Source organism: Rhagoletis zephyria, unplaced genomic scaffold, assembly GCF_001687245.7.
Source record: "Rhagoletis zephyria isolate East Lansing unplaced genomic scaffold, Rhagoletis_zephyria_1.1 Rzeph_scaffold_04903, whole genome shotgun sequence".
NCBI lineage: Eukaryota > Metazoa > Arthropoda > Insecta > Diptera > Tephritidae > Rhagoletis > Rhagoletis zephyria.
The window spans coordinates 22,438-39,996 of NW_016161986.1; the positions used below are offsets into that span (position 1 = coordinate 22,438).

A 17,559-nucleotide genomic window follows, 5' to 3' on the forward strand; every position below is an offset into this window, starting at 1 on the left:
CGTCAAATCGCCATCTGTGTCGCTGTTGTCATTTCCTAATATAATTTTGAGTCGCACTCCTGTCTGTCAGCATCTCAAGTTATTCACGCACACGCGTTTTTGCCTCTATTTTCTTCTTTTAAAAAATACGTACGTATATCTTTCATTTCTCTTTTAAAGGGTACCGCTCGATCGATTCCCAGCAGTTTCTTGTTTAAGCAGGATTCAGAGTCGATTGCGAAAGTTCTCGGGTGTGGTTTGTGACTGTATTGTTTCTGTGTGTTTCGATGCTAAATAACTCCGTGCTGCGGCGAAGTCGATGAGTCCTTGGAAAGGCTTTTCCATTTACAAAATATGCGAATGCAAAAATTCATATTGTTTAGCATTATAAAATGAATTTCAATATACATTTTAAGTTGTCATAACACATCAAATTTGATATAAACCTTAAGCAGTAGAGTAGAAGGCCTCTTGACTCTCAGGAAGGGCTTTCGTAAGGGCTTCTAACTCCTGAAATTATCTACTGGGTAACTACTTATGGATACGTTCCCACTATTTCGCCGTGTTATCAATTAACAAAAAACTAAATAATGCTTTTTATTTTGTGTACTATGATTAATTTTTTATTGCAATAAAAAACTAGCAATTCAATAAAGTTAACAAAAATTATTACAAAAAAACAAGGACACATTTCAATATACATATTCCATCAATCTCAAACAATTCGATTGCCGACAAAAACACAAACTGCAATAAAAACGTATTAAAAAAATTAATTTCTCAAGAAAAAGAAATCCATTAAAATGTAAATGTGCTTTAGAAGTTCCTTTTTTTTGGTTCATAAGTTTAGTAAAACACTAAGAGTTAAATATGTAAATCGATATTGTTGTAGATATTTACTATGCGTTTATAAGTATGTATGTATTTATATCGGTGATTCGTATGTGTATATATGTATCATTGTCAGTATAAAGAAATCTAAATGCATACACTTTTCTTTCCTCTTCTCAATATTTTACACATTATAACCTGTTATTTACTTGCAGATTTTTTTAAATAATTTACTTCGCGCTATAATAGATAATATTATATATTTAATAATAAAATAACTTTAAATGCTTGTTAATTAAACATTTGTTGGCGCATCCATGCCACAAATAATCGATTTGACCACTGCAGCTGCCGCCAGAGATGCAAAATTCTGCCATTTTCGCGTCGACATGCCGTCCTTGTAATCGGAAATACCTGCAGCGATAGAGGAGTACAGAAGTAATATGTATTAGCTATGAAAATAAATTCTACATTCATCACCGCCCACCTTTCACTAGTATGAAACTCTCTCTACAATTGCCAATAATGCTGTCCAGCACTGAACTCATTTCCACATCTGTGGCGAGTAGTCCATATTTCTTAACGAAATCCATGCGTGAATTATCGCTACGCACCAGATCGCGTCCGGAACCAATGGGTCCAAGATGCAGGCGGGAACGTGGCACACCATCCACCGTGTCCGTGGCGATCGGGTGTGCCACCTCGATGACTTCGTTGTTGCCGATATTCATGAAGAGTTTATCGGTGTTGACGGAAGGACGATTAAAATCACTCTCAGTTTTTTGCATCAACGATGACAGGCCCTCACGCAAATAGGTATCCCAAGGACGCTTCAGCTCCATGTTGGCTTGCAAGCCTTCAGCGATCTGTTGTAGGGAGTCATTGATGGGGAAATATGTCTTCACATCATCGCCACTCTTGTAGACATAAACGTAGGGTTTCTCATTTCTGTGTCGATATGTAAATGTAGCAAGGATTAGCGAATTATTATAAGAGCGTAATATATGTGTATGTATGCTTGTGCATTAGGGTGCATTAAAAAAAAGTTGTGGATTTTAAAACGGAATTATAAATTTTATTTTTTTTTAAACTTCTGCCAAAATATTTCGGAAAATATTAAGGTTTATGTACGCGCTAGACCGATTTGAAAATGCCTTCAAAAATCTCATAATTTGGATTTCGTTTTTAATATTTTACAATATTTTTATGGGGACCTTTTTAGCTTAAACTCTTATATTATCTGAGGTGATTTTTTGGTAAAAATATTTTTAAAAACTAATTTTATTTATAAGAAACGCAATTTTTGGAGGTATTTTCAAACGGGCCTAGCTCACATAAAACTTATCTAATATTTCTACAAAATATTTTAGCAAAAGTCTTAAAGTATAATAAATTTTATAAGTTTGGAGGTATTTTCTAACGGGCCTAGCTCACATAGAACTTATCTAATATTTTTACAAAATATTTTGGCAGAAGTTTTAAAGTATAATACATTTTATAATTTCGATGGAAATACAATACCGGTTTTTTTAGAGTGATGCACCCTAATGTGTATAGTTTGCATTATAAATTAAAATTATATACATTTTTTACTCACTTGCTCAATAGCGCACGTTGTTTCTCCACATATGAAACGACCACATCTCCCAGCCGCACATGCTTCTTGTAATCTGTATAATGTGGCACACCACCGGCCACGCCCACCACGAAGACATAGTCGACCTTTTGGAATGTACCCAGTAGACGTGTCGTCGTATTGCCTGTAGCGGTCATAGCTTCGCGAGTACTGCCAGCCGAAGGTAATTTCGTGCTGACGATGCGATGTGCACCAATGTTACCCAAGGTGTAGACATTCGATTCGCCTGGTGGTAAGAGAGTTTTTCATATTAATCAAATGATCTGCACGTAGTTGAACCCGAGTACTGATATTCAGGATTGTGGATAAGTGATTTGAATGTGATACAAAATGATTAAATTTACAATAAATAAAACAGTGAAATGGTGAGTTGCGATGTGAGAAAGTCAAATGTGATATGCACTGGGGCGGGGGGATACGCTTGCGGTAAGGCAGTGAATGATCTCACTCATGAAATGATTAAATGGTACGATATGAATGTTTTTTAATATTATTATGGTCACTTTGTTTTGTTTATAAATAAATATGCACATATGTATGTAGTAAAGCAGCTAAAGTAAAATAGACCAATGGGTGAAAATTGTACTATCGTTTTTTTCTGAGCTTGATTACGTGCTGATTGGAGTTATAAATTTAAGGATTCAGGAAAACTACCTGGGTGGTCCCAAATAATTTTTGTCCCCACTATCCGCAGATCCTAAGAGTATTTCAGTGTTAAATTTGCATCACAGTTCTATTTTTGGAAAATTGCTGAAGGGAAATATTTTTATTCGATTAAAAATATTTACTTTTTATAGCAATTATACGAAAACATGTATTTTCCCACATAAAATTTATGGAAAACTTCAAAGCCCAGGCAGCACGGTTAAACATTAACCCAATTTTCTATTTTCTATAATTCTGGAGGGTGGTCGAAAGAAAATTCCAAAAAAAATTAATTTTCTTGTGTATTTTTGGACCACCCTATTGCACATAAATGACAACAATGTACTTGACTGAGGCTTGAATACTGCCTATTCGATTTAAGTGAGGATATATTGGCTGTTCAGGACGTGGTAGGAGACACAGTAAGGTTCAATGAGTAGTAGCGGCGTTTATTGGAATCATCGGGGCACTCGAAGTTGACATGATGATAAAGGTAATCAGAGGCTCAGTGTATCCAAAAATTAGTCAAAGAATACCTCACTTTTCTTTCTGTTACATCTGACAATTTCGTCGTTAAGTTTATTTCAGTTTAAAAGTTAATACTTTTTCTGTTATCTTTCGTTTACTTTTAAAAATAAATTTTATCAAAATTTGTATTGTGACCCAAAGGCTTTCGTTCACAGGCGTCGATTTTTTTTAATTCTATCAAAATCAACCAGCGTAAATGGTAATCCAACCGACCGCAGTCGACAAAATTCGCCGGAGCCAAAGTAGACTTCCGCTCAACTTTTGTAATTTTTTCAATAAATAATGACCACAGTATTTTTGCGGAAAGGTGTTCCTATATTTTGTTGAAAAAATTACATTGACGTCGACGTCGACAACCGTAATAGGACCGAATATAGATATGAAGTCCAAGCGAATGATTGAGTGAGATTATTCTTAGTGTTTTCGAAATGTGCTGGGTGCTTGTGATCTATGGGATATTTATGTATGTAACACAAGGTGTTTTTGCATGCATATGAGTGAATCTCTTTTATTGTAAACGTTCACAATAGCTTGTTTGGCAATGATACAATAAGGGTATTCACATAAAATAAGAAAGCCTAGAAAAACTCGAAAACTTCAAAATGTGACAATTTATAAGAAATATAAACCCCGATGCCGAGCTTTCTCACATTTGAATACGAACCCTCAATGATTAAATTTTTACTCATATGAATGCAAATGCACAACACGCATGGATGAATGTACATATGTATGTTGTAATGTGCGAAACACAAAAATAATTTTTTTTTTTTTTTTTTATCTGTACAATGCTGCAACAAAATAGTTACAAACACAAATGCACATAGTATGTATGTATGTATGTATGTAAGTATGATTGTATGTATATACCCGTAAACCAGACGTTGACAACAACAAGAAGACAACACAATAAACCACAAACAACAAAGGAAATTAGCGGTTAAAGTAAAGACAGCGAATTTTTTCTTACCGAATCTTCTTTTCTTTTTAGATTTTCTGAGTGTGTTTGTTAAATTGGGATCGGTATCTGGTATCAGAAAATTTCGTTTTTATAATTTTTTTAAATAAAAATTTTTTTTTTTTTCAAATTTTGTCGACATTTGCATTTGGGGAATGGAGAAGTAGTGTTTGGACAGTGGACATATCGCCGATAAATAAGTAGTCAGGTCAATTCAAGTAAATAGGAAGAAAGAAGAAAGAAAATGATTGCAATTCGTTAGTATTTGAGACCATTTTCAGTTATAATTGCATGTGAATATTATTGAGATGTAGGAAAAATTTTTAGTTTAAAGATAATAATTGCGAAACAGTCGAGTGCCTGCACGACTCATGAAATTTCACAAAATTTTGCCACTACATATTTTCGCGTAAAATAGATATAGATATTTGCGGTGAGACTTACCGACTGTAGTATAGCGTACAAATGTTTCCTTGTTCTCCAACATGGCGTCCACCGCAAGTTTTTCACAGTACTGTGCCGTTATAATAGCAATTGTGGGTTGCTTATTCGAAGCGATTGTGGGCATTTGTTTCACGACCTTCCAGGAGATAAATAAACAAATGTTTGAATGTGAATGCTTGCATATGCACGGAGTAAAATTTTTTTTTTTGTAAGATAAATAAATCGATGGTCAAATATATAAATATAACAGTAATTTTAAGTGAAGAATGTTCAATAACTGCATCGATATGTAGACATATCGATAACTACCTCGATGTACATATATTATCGATAAAGTTATGGAAAAAAATATCGATAAAGTAAGCGATCAATATAGATAGAATCATCGCAAATATCGATACATTTAACTAAACTATCAATAAACTTATCGAAAAATGTCGATAATAGCTTCAGTCCCAGGGTTGGGCACGCTGCACTAAATTTTTAATGCACTGAGCATTTCATTGCGACTATTCTTGTAGTGAATGGCTTAGGTGTTTATAGCACCAATCAATGAAAATAAGTTTATTGAATGGGTCGAGCGACTTGCAGGGTTCGAAGAAAGCAAAGTCATTTGCTGCCACTAAAATCTACCTCCTCTCACATTGAGACCGTAGTGCGTGATAAGGCATCGCATCTGTCGCGGGGTGGGCTTGTTTTCTCCAAACACTAAGGCTCTAGACGAGAGGCCTGCCGAATTTAATATCTTCCCTAGTCAAGGGTATCTTGAATTTTTCATGGCTGTTGAATGGTTTATAGTCAGGAAGCTTTCTGACGTAGCCTCCTGGATATTTGGAAAATTTTCAGCTTTCAATCCTTGCACGGTGCTAAAATTCCGTCGACTAAATATCAAAATCAGAATACCGTCGAGTACCACAAGCCCAAAAATCACGTCAGACCCAATGCCGGTTTGAGCATACCTTCGAGTGACTGAAGCAACCCAGGTATGGAGCCGGGACAGATCTGTAAGACTAGTAAATCTAAAAATTCCGGCTTTCACGTCCAGGACTGCCATACGAACAAATTCTTTGGAGGTGGTTCGGCAACGGCTCCTAAAGTATAGATATCTCGTACAGCCAAGCCAATTGCAAGCGGAGCTGTCGTTAGAAGATCGTCGATTACCAAACTTTACTTTGGCGAAGAAAGAGGTTCGCTATGCCGTGAAGGCGCAGCGGGAACATAGTTCTGCCTTCAGAGTCTATTTTTTTCAAAATTTAAAGACAAGCCAAAAAATAAGGAGCAGAAGAAGCTGCTAGAATAGGCCAAGGGCATATCTTCGGAAAGCTGCAAATGAAAAGAGAGCAAGGAGCCTTAAACAAGCGCTTTTCCAGTATAGACACTTAGCCTCAGCGAATCGAGTTTAATGGGTATACGACCCAAAAGATCTCTGTGCTATCTAATTCAAAAGCGGGTTCCGGGTGCCTTTAACAAAGTCTCCATTAATTTGTATACATTTTTACTTTTGTTGCGTCCCGGGTTTTTGCTTGATTCATAAAATATACCAAAAACTCAATTAACTTATGATTCTCACATTCACTCACCTTAATCTCTTTGTCTTCATGGTGAATTCTAGTGAAAGAATTATATTCCATCGATTTGATAAGACCGCGGTCTTTCAGCGACACGAATACCAAAAGCACATCTTGCTCCTCCCAGCCATAGTCTCTGCAAAAATTACAATACAAATATGCACGAAAATTATAAAAAAAATTTTATCATTCAAAATAAATTATATTTATGGAAGTACATACTTAGCTAAATCTTCTGGTGTGACCGGATTCGGATAGGCTTGTTCAATTAATTCGAGCACCTTTTCCGGCGTCAATGGCGGAGATTCAATTTGTGATTCCTCCAGTGAAACTGCAAATTCGCACACAGTGAATAGGAATAAATGCAGAAAAGGGAAGAAAAAAGAGAAATATGCATTCAATTAAGCGAATTTGTTAATGGCATGCAAATGAAGACCAAACAAAAAACAAAAAAAAACAACAGAGTATGATTGTATTCATGTATATATGTATATAGTTGCATGCGTAACCGTTGTTTTATTAATTTAATTAAAGTAGATAATTTGCATTCAATAAATGGCAGTATAAGGGCCAGAGCAGCGACTAAATTGGACATAGGACAACCGTGAGTCAGTGAAATTCACTGATATGCGTACAGAGGTTGCAAAAATGCATGTACAGTGACGGTCAAAAATGGATGAATGGTGTCTCGTTTTTAATATTTGCAATGACTTTCAAAATACCATTTTTTGATATTTTTTTATAAAATCATGGTTCATGCTTTAACAAAAACCAATAATAAATCACACTTTAAGGTTTATACGGAATTTAGAAAAATTTCAGAAAATTTTAATCTAAACTTCGAGCTTTTTAACCAGAGCTTTATACATTTTTTTTGGGTATGCAGTTAACAGGCTTATAAAATTTTAGTAAAACAAATAAGTTTTGAGCGGCGAAAAAATCGCACTGATTTAAACAATTTTTTTTTTTTTTGTTGACGATTTTATGTACTTTTTTCCAAATAAACATGAGGAAAAATATGCGCAAGACCGTTTACGAAAAAATAAAAAAATGCAACGCTCGTTTTCCTTAATTTCGCTATTTATATGAAAAAAACCGCAAAAGTTGTCAGCGAAAAAAAAATTAAAAATCAATGCGGTTTTTTTATTTCTCTTAAAATTTCTAAGCCTGTTAACTGCATACCCAAAGATTTTATAAAAAAAAATTGTAGTTAAAAAGTTCAAAATTTAAATAAAAATTTCTGGAATTTTCCTAAATTCTGTATAAAGTTTGAAAAGGTGATTAATATGGTGTTTGTTAAAGCATGTACCATATTTAAAAAAAAATAGCAAAAAAATTTATCCTGAAAAACATTGTAAATATTAAAAACGAAGCATTATTCATCCATTTTTGACCGCCACTGTATGTACAAATATTAGTAAGTTCCAATATTGCGCAATTATGACGCATAAAATTCCAGACAAAAGCCAAATGATTTATTGGATGGTTAAAGTGCACAAGCGTTCAGGTTATGGCGAGTTGCATTTATCAGGACTTATCACGGCTGGAAAATTTCACGTAAAAACATAAGTACCTTCATCTATGTACCTAGTTCCTATATGTGTGGTACTTGTTTATGAACTAACCGAATTATAATAAAATAAAAGCAAACGCGCAAAGTAAACACCAGCCGTCATATAAAAAGCAGAGACCGAGAACAAAAGGTATGATTGTAACCAAACGCCATTCTCGTAGTTTTGTTCTCAAGAACGCTTCAAAACCGAAACCGAAATGAGAACAAAACTGCCGATAACGCTCTCAAGGGGAATGATATAAGAACAAAACCCTGTGGAAAGTTCCCAAAGAGAACAAAATACGAGCAATATTTACGGCAACATTTCTAAGAGAACAAAATGGGAACAAAAGTCTTCGGAATGTTTTGAAAAAGGACAAAACGGGAACAGACGTCTGAGCAACTGAGTCTCGAAGAACAATTTGGGAACTAAAGTCTCAGGAACTTTCTAACAGAGAACGAAACGGAAAAAAATCTTCCCTGAACTATGCGCGAAGAATGGAAGTGCGAACAAAATTTTTCTCATAGCGTTCCATTAATTTGAAGTGTTTGAAAATTAAAATTAATAAAAAAAGAACAAAGATAATTATGCAAATACAGTCAACGAAAGACTTAAGACACGAACTTTTCTTACACAGAAAATAAAAATTTTTCCTTAATGATAAACGATCTGAAATTGAAATTATCCAGCTTTCCTCTGGCTTAGAATTAACAATCGTGGTTCTCGCAGAAACGATTTTCCCTCACAACACGCGGACGCCCCTCTCATTCTTAACGTTAAGTTCGCAAAATGTTTGCTCTCGTTTTGTTCTCTAGCAGAACGTTCCCCAGACTTCTGTTCTCATTTGATCTATCTTGGATACGTTCTCGATACTTCCGTTCTTATTTTGTTCTCATTGAAAACGTTCCCGAAAGTTTTTTTCTCATTATTTTCTTCTTGAGAACGTCCCGAGAGTTTTGTTCTCAGCTTGTTCGCGCTCAAACTGCTCTCAATACTTTTGTTCCCGTTTGGCTCTTTTGTGGGAACATTGTTGATATTACATTTTGTTCTCGTGCAGAACTAAACCAAAACTGGAACGCTTTCTCGGTCCCTGATAAAAAGTCTTTACGGATTTGTATCATCATGTGGTTTTGATGCCTATACATCTCTGTCAACACTAATCAGTTTTCGTCAATCGTGCGTGTGACAGGTGACATTTCAGGTTAGATGGAGAAAATTCTGTAATTTCTTGCTCATGCAAAAAGTTATTCTAATTTGAAATTGACTGCAATATCTAAAGAAATATGATGCTTTTTACTATAAAAAAGCTGGAAACGCTTCAAATGCCGAAATTTTTGAAGGGTGCCGTGGGAATTCTGTTGCTGAAATTTTGATGTCAAAGATGCACTTCGCTCTCGTCGAGTAGTCACTGGAAAAGTCGATGAAATAATGCAAATGGTTGTGAAAGACAGATGTGCGAAGCTGTCAGGAGATAGCGAAGGCACTAAATATAAACAATATAACTGTTTAGGCGTGACTACTAACACCAAGCGCCTAAATGCATACTATTCACTGCTGCATAAATTCCATAAAGGAACTTTCCGCACCTGTACTTCTCAATTGCCATATAATAAAGCTTGCTTAAGTTATAAGTTGTTGGCACTTCAAAGTATGCTCGGCTTAAAGCTCAGTTAGTCTAGACTTAACTTAATTTAACTTAGCGTAAGAAATCATCAATGACTACTCAACACGTCAACTTAAGCCAAGAGCGGACATATTTTGTTTTTGTATTTTCTTTTTCAGCTGTTTAACAGTTCGACGCCTAAAATGTTTGCTTTCATTTATTTTTAAGAAATACAAAAGCGAGAGTCTGGCAAGCCTGATTCTCTCACCGCTCCCAATTTCCGTAAGGCCGTAAACTAAGAACCTAAAATCTGCAGATGCTAAAGTTTACAGTAGGAAAGTAGGAAGTTTTAACTAACCTCCAACACAGTTTCTCATATAACCGATTGGCAAAAATTAAGTTAAGTTACGGAAATTGAGTCTAGACTAACTGAGCTTTTAGTCTGATGTATTTTTCGGGCCCTAATTCCGGAGTTTGCTGCAGGCCCTTCGTGGCTTACAACCATGCAGAGATGAAAACTGATGGTTAACATTGGCCACAGTACCTACCCACTGTTTTTTGGTCCAATAAATTTTTTTCTTCCTAACTGAGTTATCTAATGACAGTTTGGAATTATCTAAAAAGAGCCGTCTATTCAAATAACCTCGATATTTGGGTGCTAAATGAATTAGCGCGAAGAAATTTGATGGAAGCAATGCTGAAGCGCAACAAAATCGAACCATTTTTTAAGCGAATAATTACGGGAAACGTTAAATGAATTGAGTACCAGACGAAGCAACGCAAGCGATCAAAAACTGTTGTCCCTCCACAAACGACTTTATACTATGTTCAAACAGGGAACCAATTAGCTAATTGAGATTATTTCTGCAATTAGGCCCCTAATTGCAACAAAATTAGCCTCATAAAAACTGAAACAATTAGCTGGCAATTAGTAATTAATTGGCAGAAAATTGTCGTAAAATTGCTCATGCAACCCTGTGAAATGTGTTTCATGGAAAGAATGAAAGATGAAAAGAGGAGAGGTATGTTCGATAAAAAAACGAAATGTCATGTCAAGGAGTTGTCGTCCTTGAAGACTTTCCAAGTCAAATTGATGGAACTTGGCTGGGAAGTTTTAATGCATCTACTGTTATAGCCCGAACCTTGCACTGTCCGACTTCAATTTGTTCCGGTCTCTGCAAAACTCTCTTGATAGTAAAAATTGGCCCACCGAAGAGCCGCTGACAATCACTTGGCCAAGTTTTTCATCGATAAACCACAGAAGAATTATGATCAATGGCATATTTTTTGTATATTTTTTTAAAGCCTGGTCTTTTACAAAAAAAAAAAATCAACCTACCAGCGAAGAAAATCGAGGTATGCATAAATAAAAAAAAAGTTGTGAATGATGAAATGAAAATGCACAATGATTTTTTTTTTATAAAATATGAGCCGGCAAAAATGTTGCTCATACGCCATGTACGACCTGATCTAGAAAACGGACTGTTTTAAACGGTATGCAGATCCGTTACCTACGGCCCAAACTTAAGTTTAGATGTATCACCATTTTTTTGGAGGAACGCTTAAGTCCCTACAGTATATTTAATTGCCGATATGTAATTGATTAAAATTTATTTTCAATAAATTTTCCCAAAAATCCGCATGACACAATAGTTTTTTTTTTTTTGAATAAAAAATGTAGTTCATAAATTAGTGAGACAATAAAAATACCTTCCAACTACTAAAACAACAGCAGGACTCTGGTGATCCTAGCCAAGTATGTATACCTAGTGCTATTGCTAATTATTTTTAGGAAACTATTCATAAGTATTCCAAATTCGAGAGCGAATTAAGCCAAATGCACTTTCCTCGAAACGAAAATCTCATGAATCGTGGCCATAACTTGAAAATTATTGGGCTCAAGATTTGGAATTGCATTTCGCGTAGGCTTACAAGAAAATCCAACGGCGTCATCTCGCCGGGTCTTGAAGCCGATTCGACATCGTCCCAACGATACTGGGAAACCTCCCTGGCAAAATTACCCTCTTAATAAAAATAAAAATAAATTGTTCGAGCATCACTTTTATGGTAACTAGGTTTTAATAATTTTAATAAGTAAGAAAGTCGAAAAGGGTTACATAGATAATCGTCTGTGAAAGTGTAAAGGGCTCTTACGCATACTAAAAATTTAGACGCATTTCTGAGGGTTGAAGCTTCTCCTTCAAGCCCATTTTATTTGTAATCCATTCCCAGGAGATGCTTCCGTTGGCGTAAGGCAAGAAAGTTTCACTGCCTTTTAGAGAATAATAGGTCTCTAGTTCTGGGTTTAAGGCTACGTCCCGATAGAATTACAAGTACCTTTGCATGCCCGGATATGAGGTTTCTCCACGGCTGGATCGTATGTAACCAGGCTGCACTGCAGCCGGCCGGAAACTTCCCTTGAGATCCACAGGTGGAATATTTAACATTATTTCCAGAGATTTGGTGGGTATCACTACAGGGCAGTGCTCCCGTGACGAGCATGGCTGCCGTCCTCTGCACGCTTTCCACATTGGCTCTGGACAAGGTGTCGTTTAGCGCCTGCGACCATATGGTGGAATCGTAGAGAAGGATGGGTCTTATGACAGCGTATACATCCAATGTACTATATGTGGATTTATTCCCCATTTTTAGCGCATAGTCGTCTTTCAGGCATACAGGGCGGTATTGGCCTTCCTAGAGAAGTCTTCTACGATCCGCTTCCAGTCAAGTTTCTTGTCTAGAATAAGCCCAAGGTATTTGACCCCGGTAAGTGACACCCCGATTATGGTGGAAGGTTTAATTAGAGAAGTTTTATACTTCCTTTTGAAAAGTACCATTTCTGTCCAGGTAGGATTGACACTAAGTCCACATTCCTCAGACTAGATGTTTGATCGTTTTACTAAGTAATTTAGGATTTCCACAGAAAAAACTCACTTTCCTCAATAAGGGCATCAAAATTACAGCACAATGCGCTAATTTTATCCTTCCCACCGAACCGGGAGCAGAGAAAATACTCCTTGTGCTTTTAAGTTCTCAGCTCCCACTTTTGGTGAGAGTTCTGGGATTTCGTTATCTGACAGGAATACACGGTAAGCCTCAAAATGACATGTGCTGGCATAACCTCAATGTTTGTATTTTAACACCAAAAATATTTCAAAGAAAGACACTCAAGTGGCTTTGCTTTATTAAATCTAATTTTATTGTTATTTTTTATTATGTACATTTGTATTTCATATATGTAACACAGAAAAGGCACTTATGTTGATGAGTGGTAAAACGAAATATGATGCACCAAAGTAAGTAATAATAAACGCAATCATTTCAACAAGAAAAAACACAACAAAACATGCGAACGTAAGCAAATATGAACATTACGGCAGCTAGGCAGCAGAAAAAGGACTATAAAGAAAAAATTTATCGCACGCGAAACAAACAAAAACCGCACAAAAAAAAGAAGAAATTAAAAAACAAAAAATATATACGAAATTAGAAAGAAAGATGATGGATAGATAAGTTCATCAGCGACGAGAGGTAAACACATTTTTTGTTTGTTTATTTGTGTAAAAGTAACTATGGAGTAGACATAAATAAATGCAACCCAGTCAACGAGTACCACGATTATCAGATAAACATACAATAAATAATTTTTTTTTTGTATATTTAGGTTTTATCAGAATTTCATTTTTTTTTTATGACGGTTCTTTCTTTCGCTTCTCGCTTTATTTTGGTTAAGGCTTTTTTGCTTTGTTTGTTAATTTGCAGCACACTTGCGCTCCCAATGCGGTTGTTAGGGTGGAGTATGAGGAATGTTTTATTCGATTATTGTTATTATTATTATTTTTTGTGGCATTGGTGAGCCAAAAGCACATTTATGTATGTAAATATTTAGTTTATATCCAGTAGTATGCAAAAATGTACATTTATTTATTTATATGTATGTATGTACATGTTTATGCATTTGGATGCGCGCGCGCTCGCGCTAATTAAGTTTTTTTTTAACTATTTGCGACGTGTTAGTTGCTCATTGTACATATCCAGCCAAATGGCTTTCATTAAATCATCGCCATCACCTGTTTTACGCTGCGCCTGCAGAGCCTCCTCGAATTTTCGATTACAATCACCATAACAATAAATAATGTAACCATCGCGAGCTATTTTTTTTTTTTTTTTTTTTTTTCATTTATGTAGAGAAAAGAATTCATTCCAATTCGAAGTCGCAACATTTCGATGGAAGTTGTTGAAAGTTGTAAGGCGGGGCGGGGCGGCGCGCGGGTGTCGCAAATGGGCAGGCGTGAAATATTTCAATTGTGGGCGAAAAGGAAATCAACCATACAAATATGCGACGAAAAACCCATTTTAGTCGTGATGGAAGAAGAAAAAAGTAAGGTTTTTTTTGAAATTTTAATAAAGTAAATTGAGATACATAGATAAGTTTATAGATATTAAGTAGCTGCATTTGTAGACGTTTGTAGATGTTGGTGCATAGTGCGGGTGAATGTTTTTTTTAGAGACAAGTTAATTTCTTAATTTTGTGCAAGGTTAGTGTTGTGTGGGTGAGATACACGAATATATATTTATTGTATTTTGTCACACCCACCAGACAAGCAGGAATACTTAGTGAAAGAGAAGTAGATAAGACGTTTTCGTTTGAAAAGAACGGGAAAATCAAAATAATGAGTGAGAAGATATAATTTGATTTTTTTATACCCAATGCCTTTTTGATGAGTTTTTTTTCAAGCGGCTGCTATATCAAATTTGGTTATAAGAACAGAGTGTATATCAACGAAAATATTAAATAAAAATTAAAAAAAGCAACAAAAAATGCTAGTTATTCTAAGCAAGAAATACCGACTATTTTTGCATTTTTTAAAAGTAATTTTGATTTGACTGATATTTCTTTTAATATCGAAAGAAAACTGGAAAAGTTCCAAAAAAGTCCTGAAAATTCCAGAAAAGTAAGACACAAAAACATTTAGAAAACCGTTGAAAATATTTGCCAAACACACAAAAGGGACCGAAATCCAGACAAATAAATCACGTACATATAACCTCGAACAAGGCTCAAAAAAAGCTCATAACTCGAACTCCCAAAAACTTCCGAAAAACTTCGAAAAGTTCAATACTAAGAATTCCGAGTAAATGCCGAGAATATCTTAAGGTAAAACACGAAGTATTCCGAAAAACATAGGAAAATAAATCACAAAAGATCCCGAAAAGTGCCGGTAAAAATAAAGAAATGTCTCAAAAAGTTCCAAAAAGTAAAACAGCAAAAATATCGAAAAGTATCGAAAAAATCAAAAAAAAGGTCCCGAGAAATAAAACACGAGGGCTCACTAAAAGTCTCGAAAAAATCGAAAAAAATGTCCTAAAAAATAACAAGAAACAACATGAGCATTTCTCGATCAAAATAATAAACGTAGGCGCTTTTATAAGTGCTACACCAGCTCTTTCCGATTAAAAAAATAATAATAATTTTTTTTAGTCGCTTCATTTTTTTTGAAGTTAGCAAGAAAATTAGAGAAAGTGTCACAATTCTGATTTCGAATTCAGATTCAGATGTGGGTTGACTACTTTATTTATGAGACTCTGTGATCGACTCCCTGCAGCATGCGTAATCGTGCGACTTCATTCGTTCAATACCGATCTGCAATTCTCAACAGTCTAATTTCTAGCGCATTTCATATACATACAACGTAAAATGACTAAATACTGTCTGAATTAGCAGGCAGATGTATTTGCTGTCATCGCAGACTGTCGTCTTTGTAACGGGTTGCAATTTCTCGGGTAGCCGGATGGTCATTATTTCCGTGGTGTCCCTCATAAGAAAGTCAAAGCAGGTTAAGAATTGCAGAACTAATTCGGGAAAAATTTACTTTGGGTCACTGGTCATTGCAATATTTCCGAAAATGAGACTGTATGAGTTAGACAGAGAGCATTAAACATCGTCCTTAATCGATTGCAGGCCAGTACAATCTAATATCCAGCAATTATAATAAAAAGGGGGTGCGATTTCTTGTATACTGCTCTAGCAAAAATGTTTTTTTTCGTAAAATCTTCGTTTGATCGAAATCTATACCTGTTGACCATAATTTTTTTTCTGATGAAGGTATCATCGATTATTTCTCTCTCAGTATGAAATCCCGCCATTGTAAACGCGCTCTGTCGGTCATACAGAAATTATCCCCTTTACACCTCTTGCTTTAATTGCTGCTAAAAACCTGGACATGGACAAAACATTTTAGCGCCCTCATAATTAACTATTATCTGCATTGGGTATAAAAATTTCGTGGTTTAAATAAACTCAAAAAATGTAAAATTTCTTGTGCCATAATGATTAGTTACTTACGCGGTCGTGATGGTGGCTCTGCCGTTTCCTCCAATATGCGCAATTCGATTTCCAATGACTGTATCTCATCGTAGCCGCGCTGCATAAGTTTCATAATTTTTTTAATGAAACCAACATAATCTGCGAAGTAAAAAAAGAAAGAACAAAAGAATTCGAAAACTTTATATCCACTCGAAAACACAAAACTCACGCTAGGTAAATCACTCTCTCGCACAGACCCCCCACACTCACACACTTCACTCACTTACCTCTTGGAAAATCTTTCGGACTGACCAACTCCTTGAAGAAGTCCTGTGCAATTTGTGCCTGCTTCTCGTCGTTGCGCAACCATTGCCGAAACCAGAAACGCAGCGTTCGTGATTCTTGTGAATGTTTGCCTGTATTTGCACTCACGAGGAAAACACGAAACTCCAACGACAGCTGTGCTGGTATACTTTGACTTTTCTGTCCGCTAACGGTATCCTTATTGATTATGATGCCTGTATGATCTCCACCAGCAACATGGACCCGCTCATTTATCTCATCGACCAATTTGCGTTCGATCAGTATAACAGTACTATTGGCTGTTTTACCTTTGGGCGTCATTACGACTTGCTCTTGATCAGTGCGCGGTGGCGTGTGACACGACCTACGGCCATTCACGTTCTGATTGTGGCGCAGCAGGCTACCCTGGTTGTTGTCTGTCAACGAGGATATGCTGCCACTGCGACTGCCACTAGCGCTGCCATTACCATTTCCGTTGGCATTCGCGAATGTGCCGTTGCCATTTGCTGCATACGTTTCGTATGGTGTGGTACCATTGGCGGTGACGGATTTGTTTGGTTTGGGAGGTGGTGGCGGTGGTGCCATTTGTGGATGACTTCTAGCTGACATGATTGGTTGGGTGTGTTTGTCCACCTATGTATGTATTTATATTGATGTTCTGATTTCCCCCCGGTGTTTATTCTATTTATTTGTTTATTTTTGATATTCCACTTGTTTTTGCAACCTTGGCTGAGTTTAATATATTCAAAACTTCGAAAATGCCTCAAACTTTTTGTAGTCTATTGTGTTGACCTGAAATAGAAAGAAATATTGACGATAAGACTTTATGTGGTTGAAAACACTGCGAGAAATTTTATTACATAATAAGTACTTCAGGAATGATTAGCAATATAACTTAAAAAGGTAGGATACGGTGAAATAGAGGGCATTTGGCATTTCAATTTCTTGTCAGTAACAACTTCAGACCTTCTAAATAAGCCCTAACAACTAAAGGCCCCTCTAGATCAGCCTGCGCTGTTCTCTTGAAATATTCGGTTTTTCACCGATCGGATGTTCGAAAGCCAAGCTACCCAGCTAGCATTTATACTCGTTATTATGAAGATGGGACAACACCGAAACCGGGTTTTCTCCAAAAAAAAAAAATAAATAAAAAATTACAAGGGATAACTGTCTAGCGGCCAAAATATTGATTGTGTCATGCATT

At 35.9% G+C, this 17,559-nt stretch overlaps 1 protein-coding gene across 4 annotated transcripts; it reads right to left on the bottom strand.

Moving 5' to 3' along the window:
* Positions 1–911: 911 nt before the first annotated feature.
* Positions 912–17,143, bottom strand: LOC108371348 (uncharacterized). 4 transcript variants are annotated; one of them, XM_017626898.1, is made up of 10 exons: positions 16,340–17,143; positions 16,092–16,211; positions 13,816–13,896; positions 6,812–6,920; positions 6,602–6,725; positions 5,022–5,157; positions 4,590–4,646; positions 2,408–2,672; positions 1,298–1,758; positions 912–1,224 (listed from the first exon to the last, which is right to left on the bottom strand). In XM_017626898.1, exons 1-10 carry the CDS (start codon positions 16,962–16,964, stop codon positions 1,106–1,108), a joined length of 2,097 nt encoding a protein of 698 aa, XP_017482387.1. In that variant the 5' UTR covers positions 16,965–17,143; the 3' UTR covers positions 912–1,105. The 4 variants fall into 4 exon arrangements, with proteins under 4 accessions (XP_017482387.1, XP_017482390.1, XP_017482388.1 ...); XM_017626901.1 differs by lacking the exon at positions 13,816–13,896; XM_017626899.1 differs by lacking the exon at positions 4,590–4,646.
* Between the last annotated feature and the right edge of the window lie 416 nt (positions 17,144–17,559).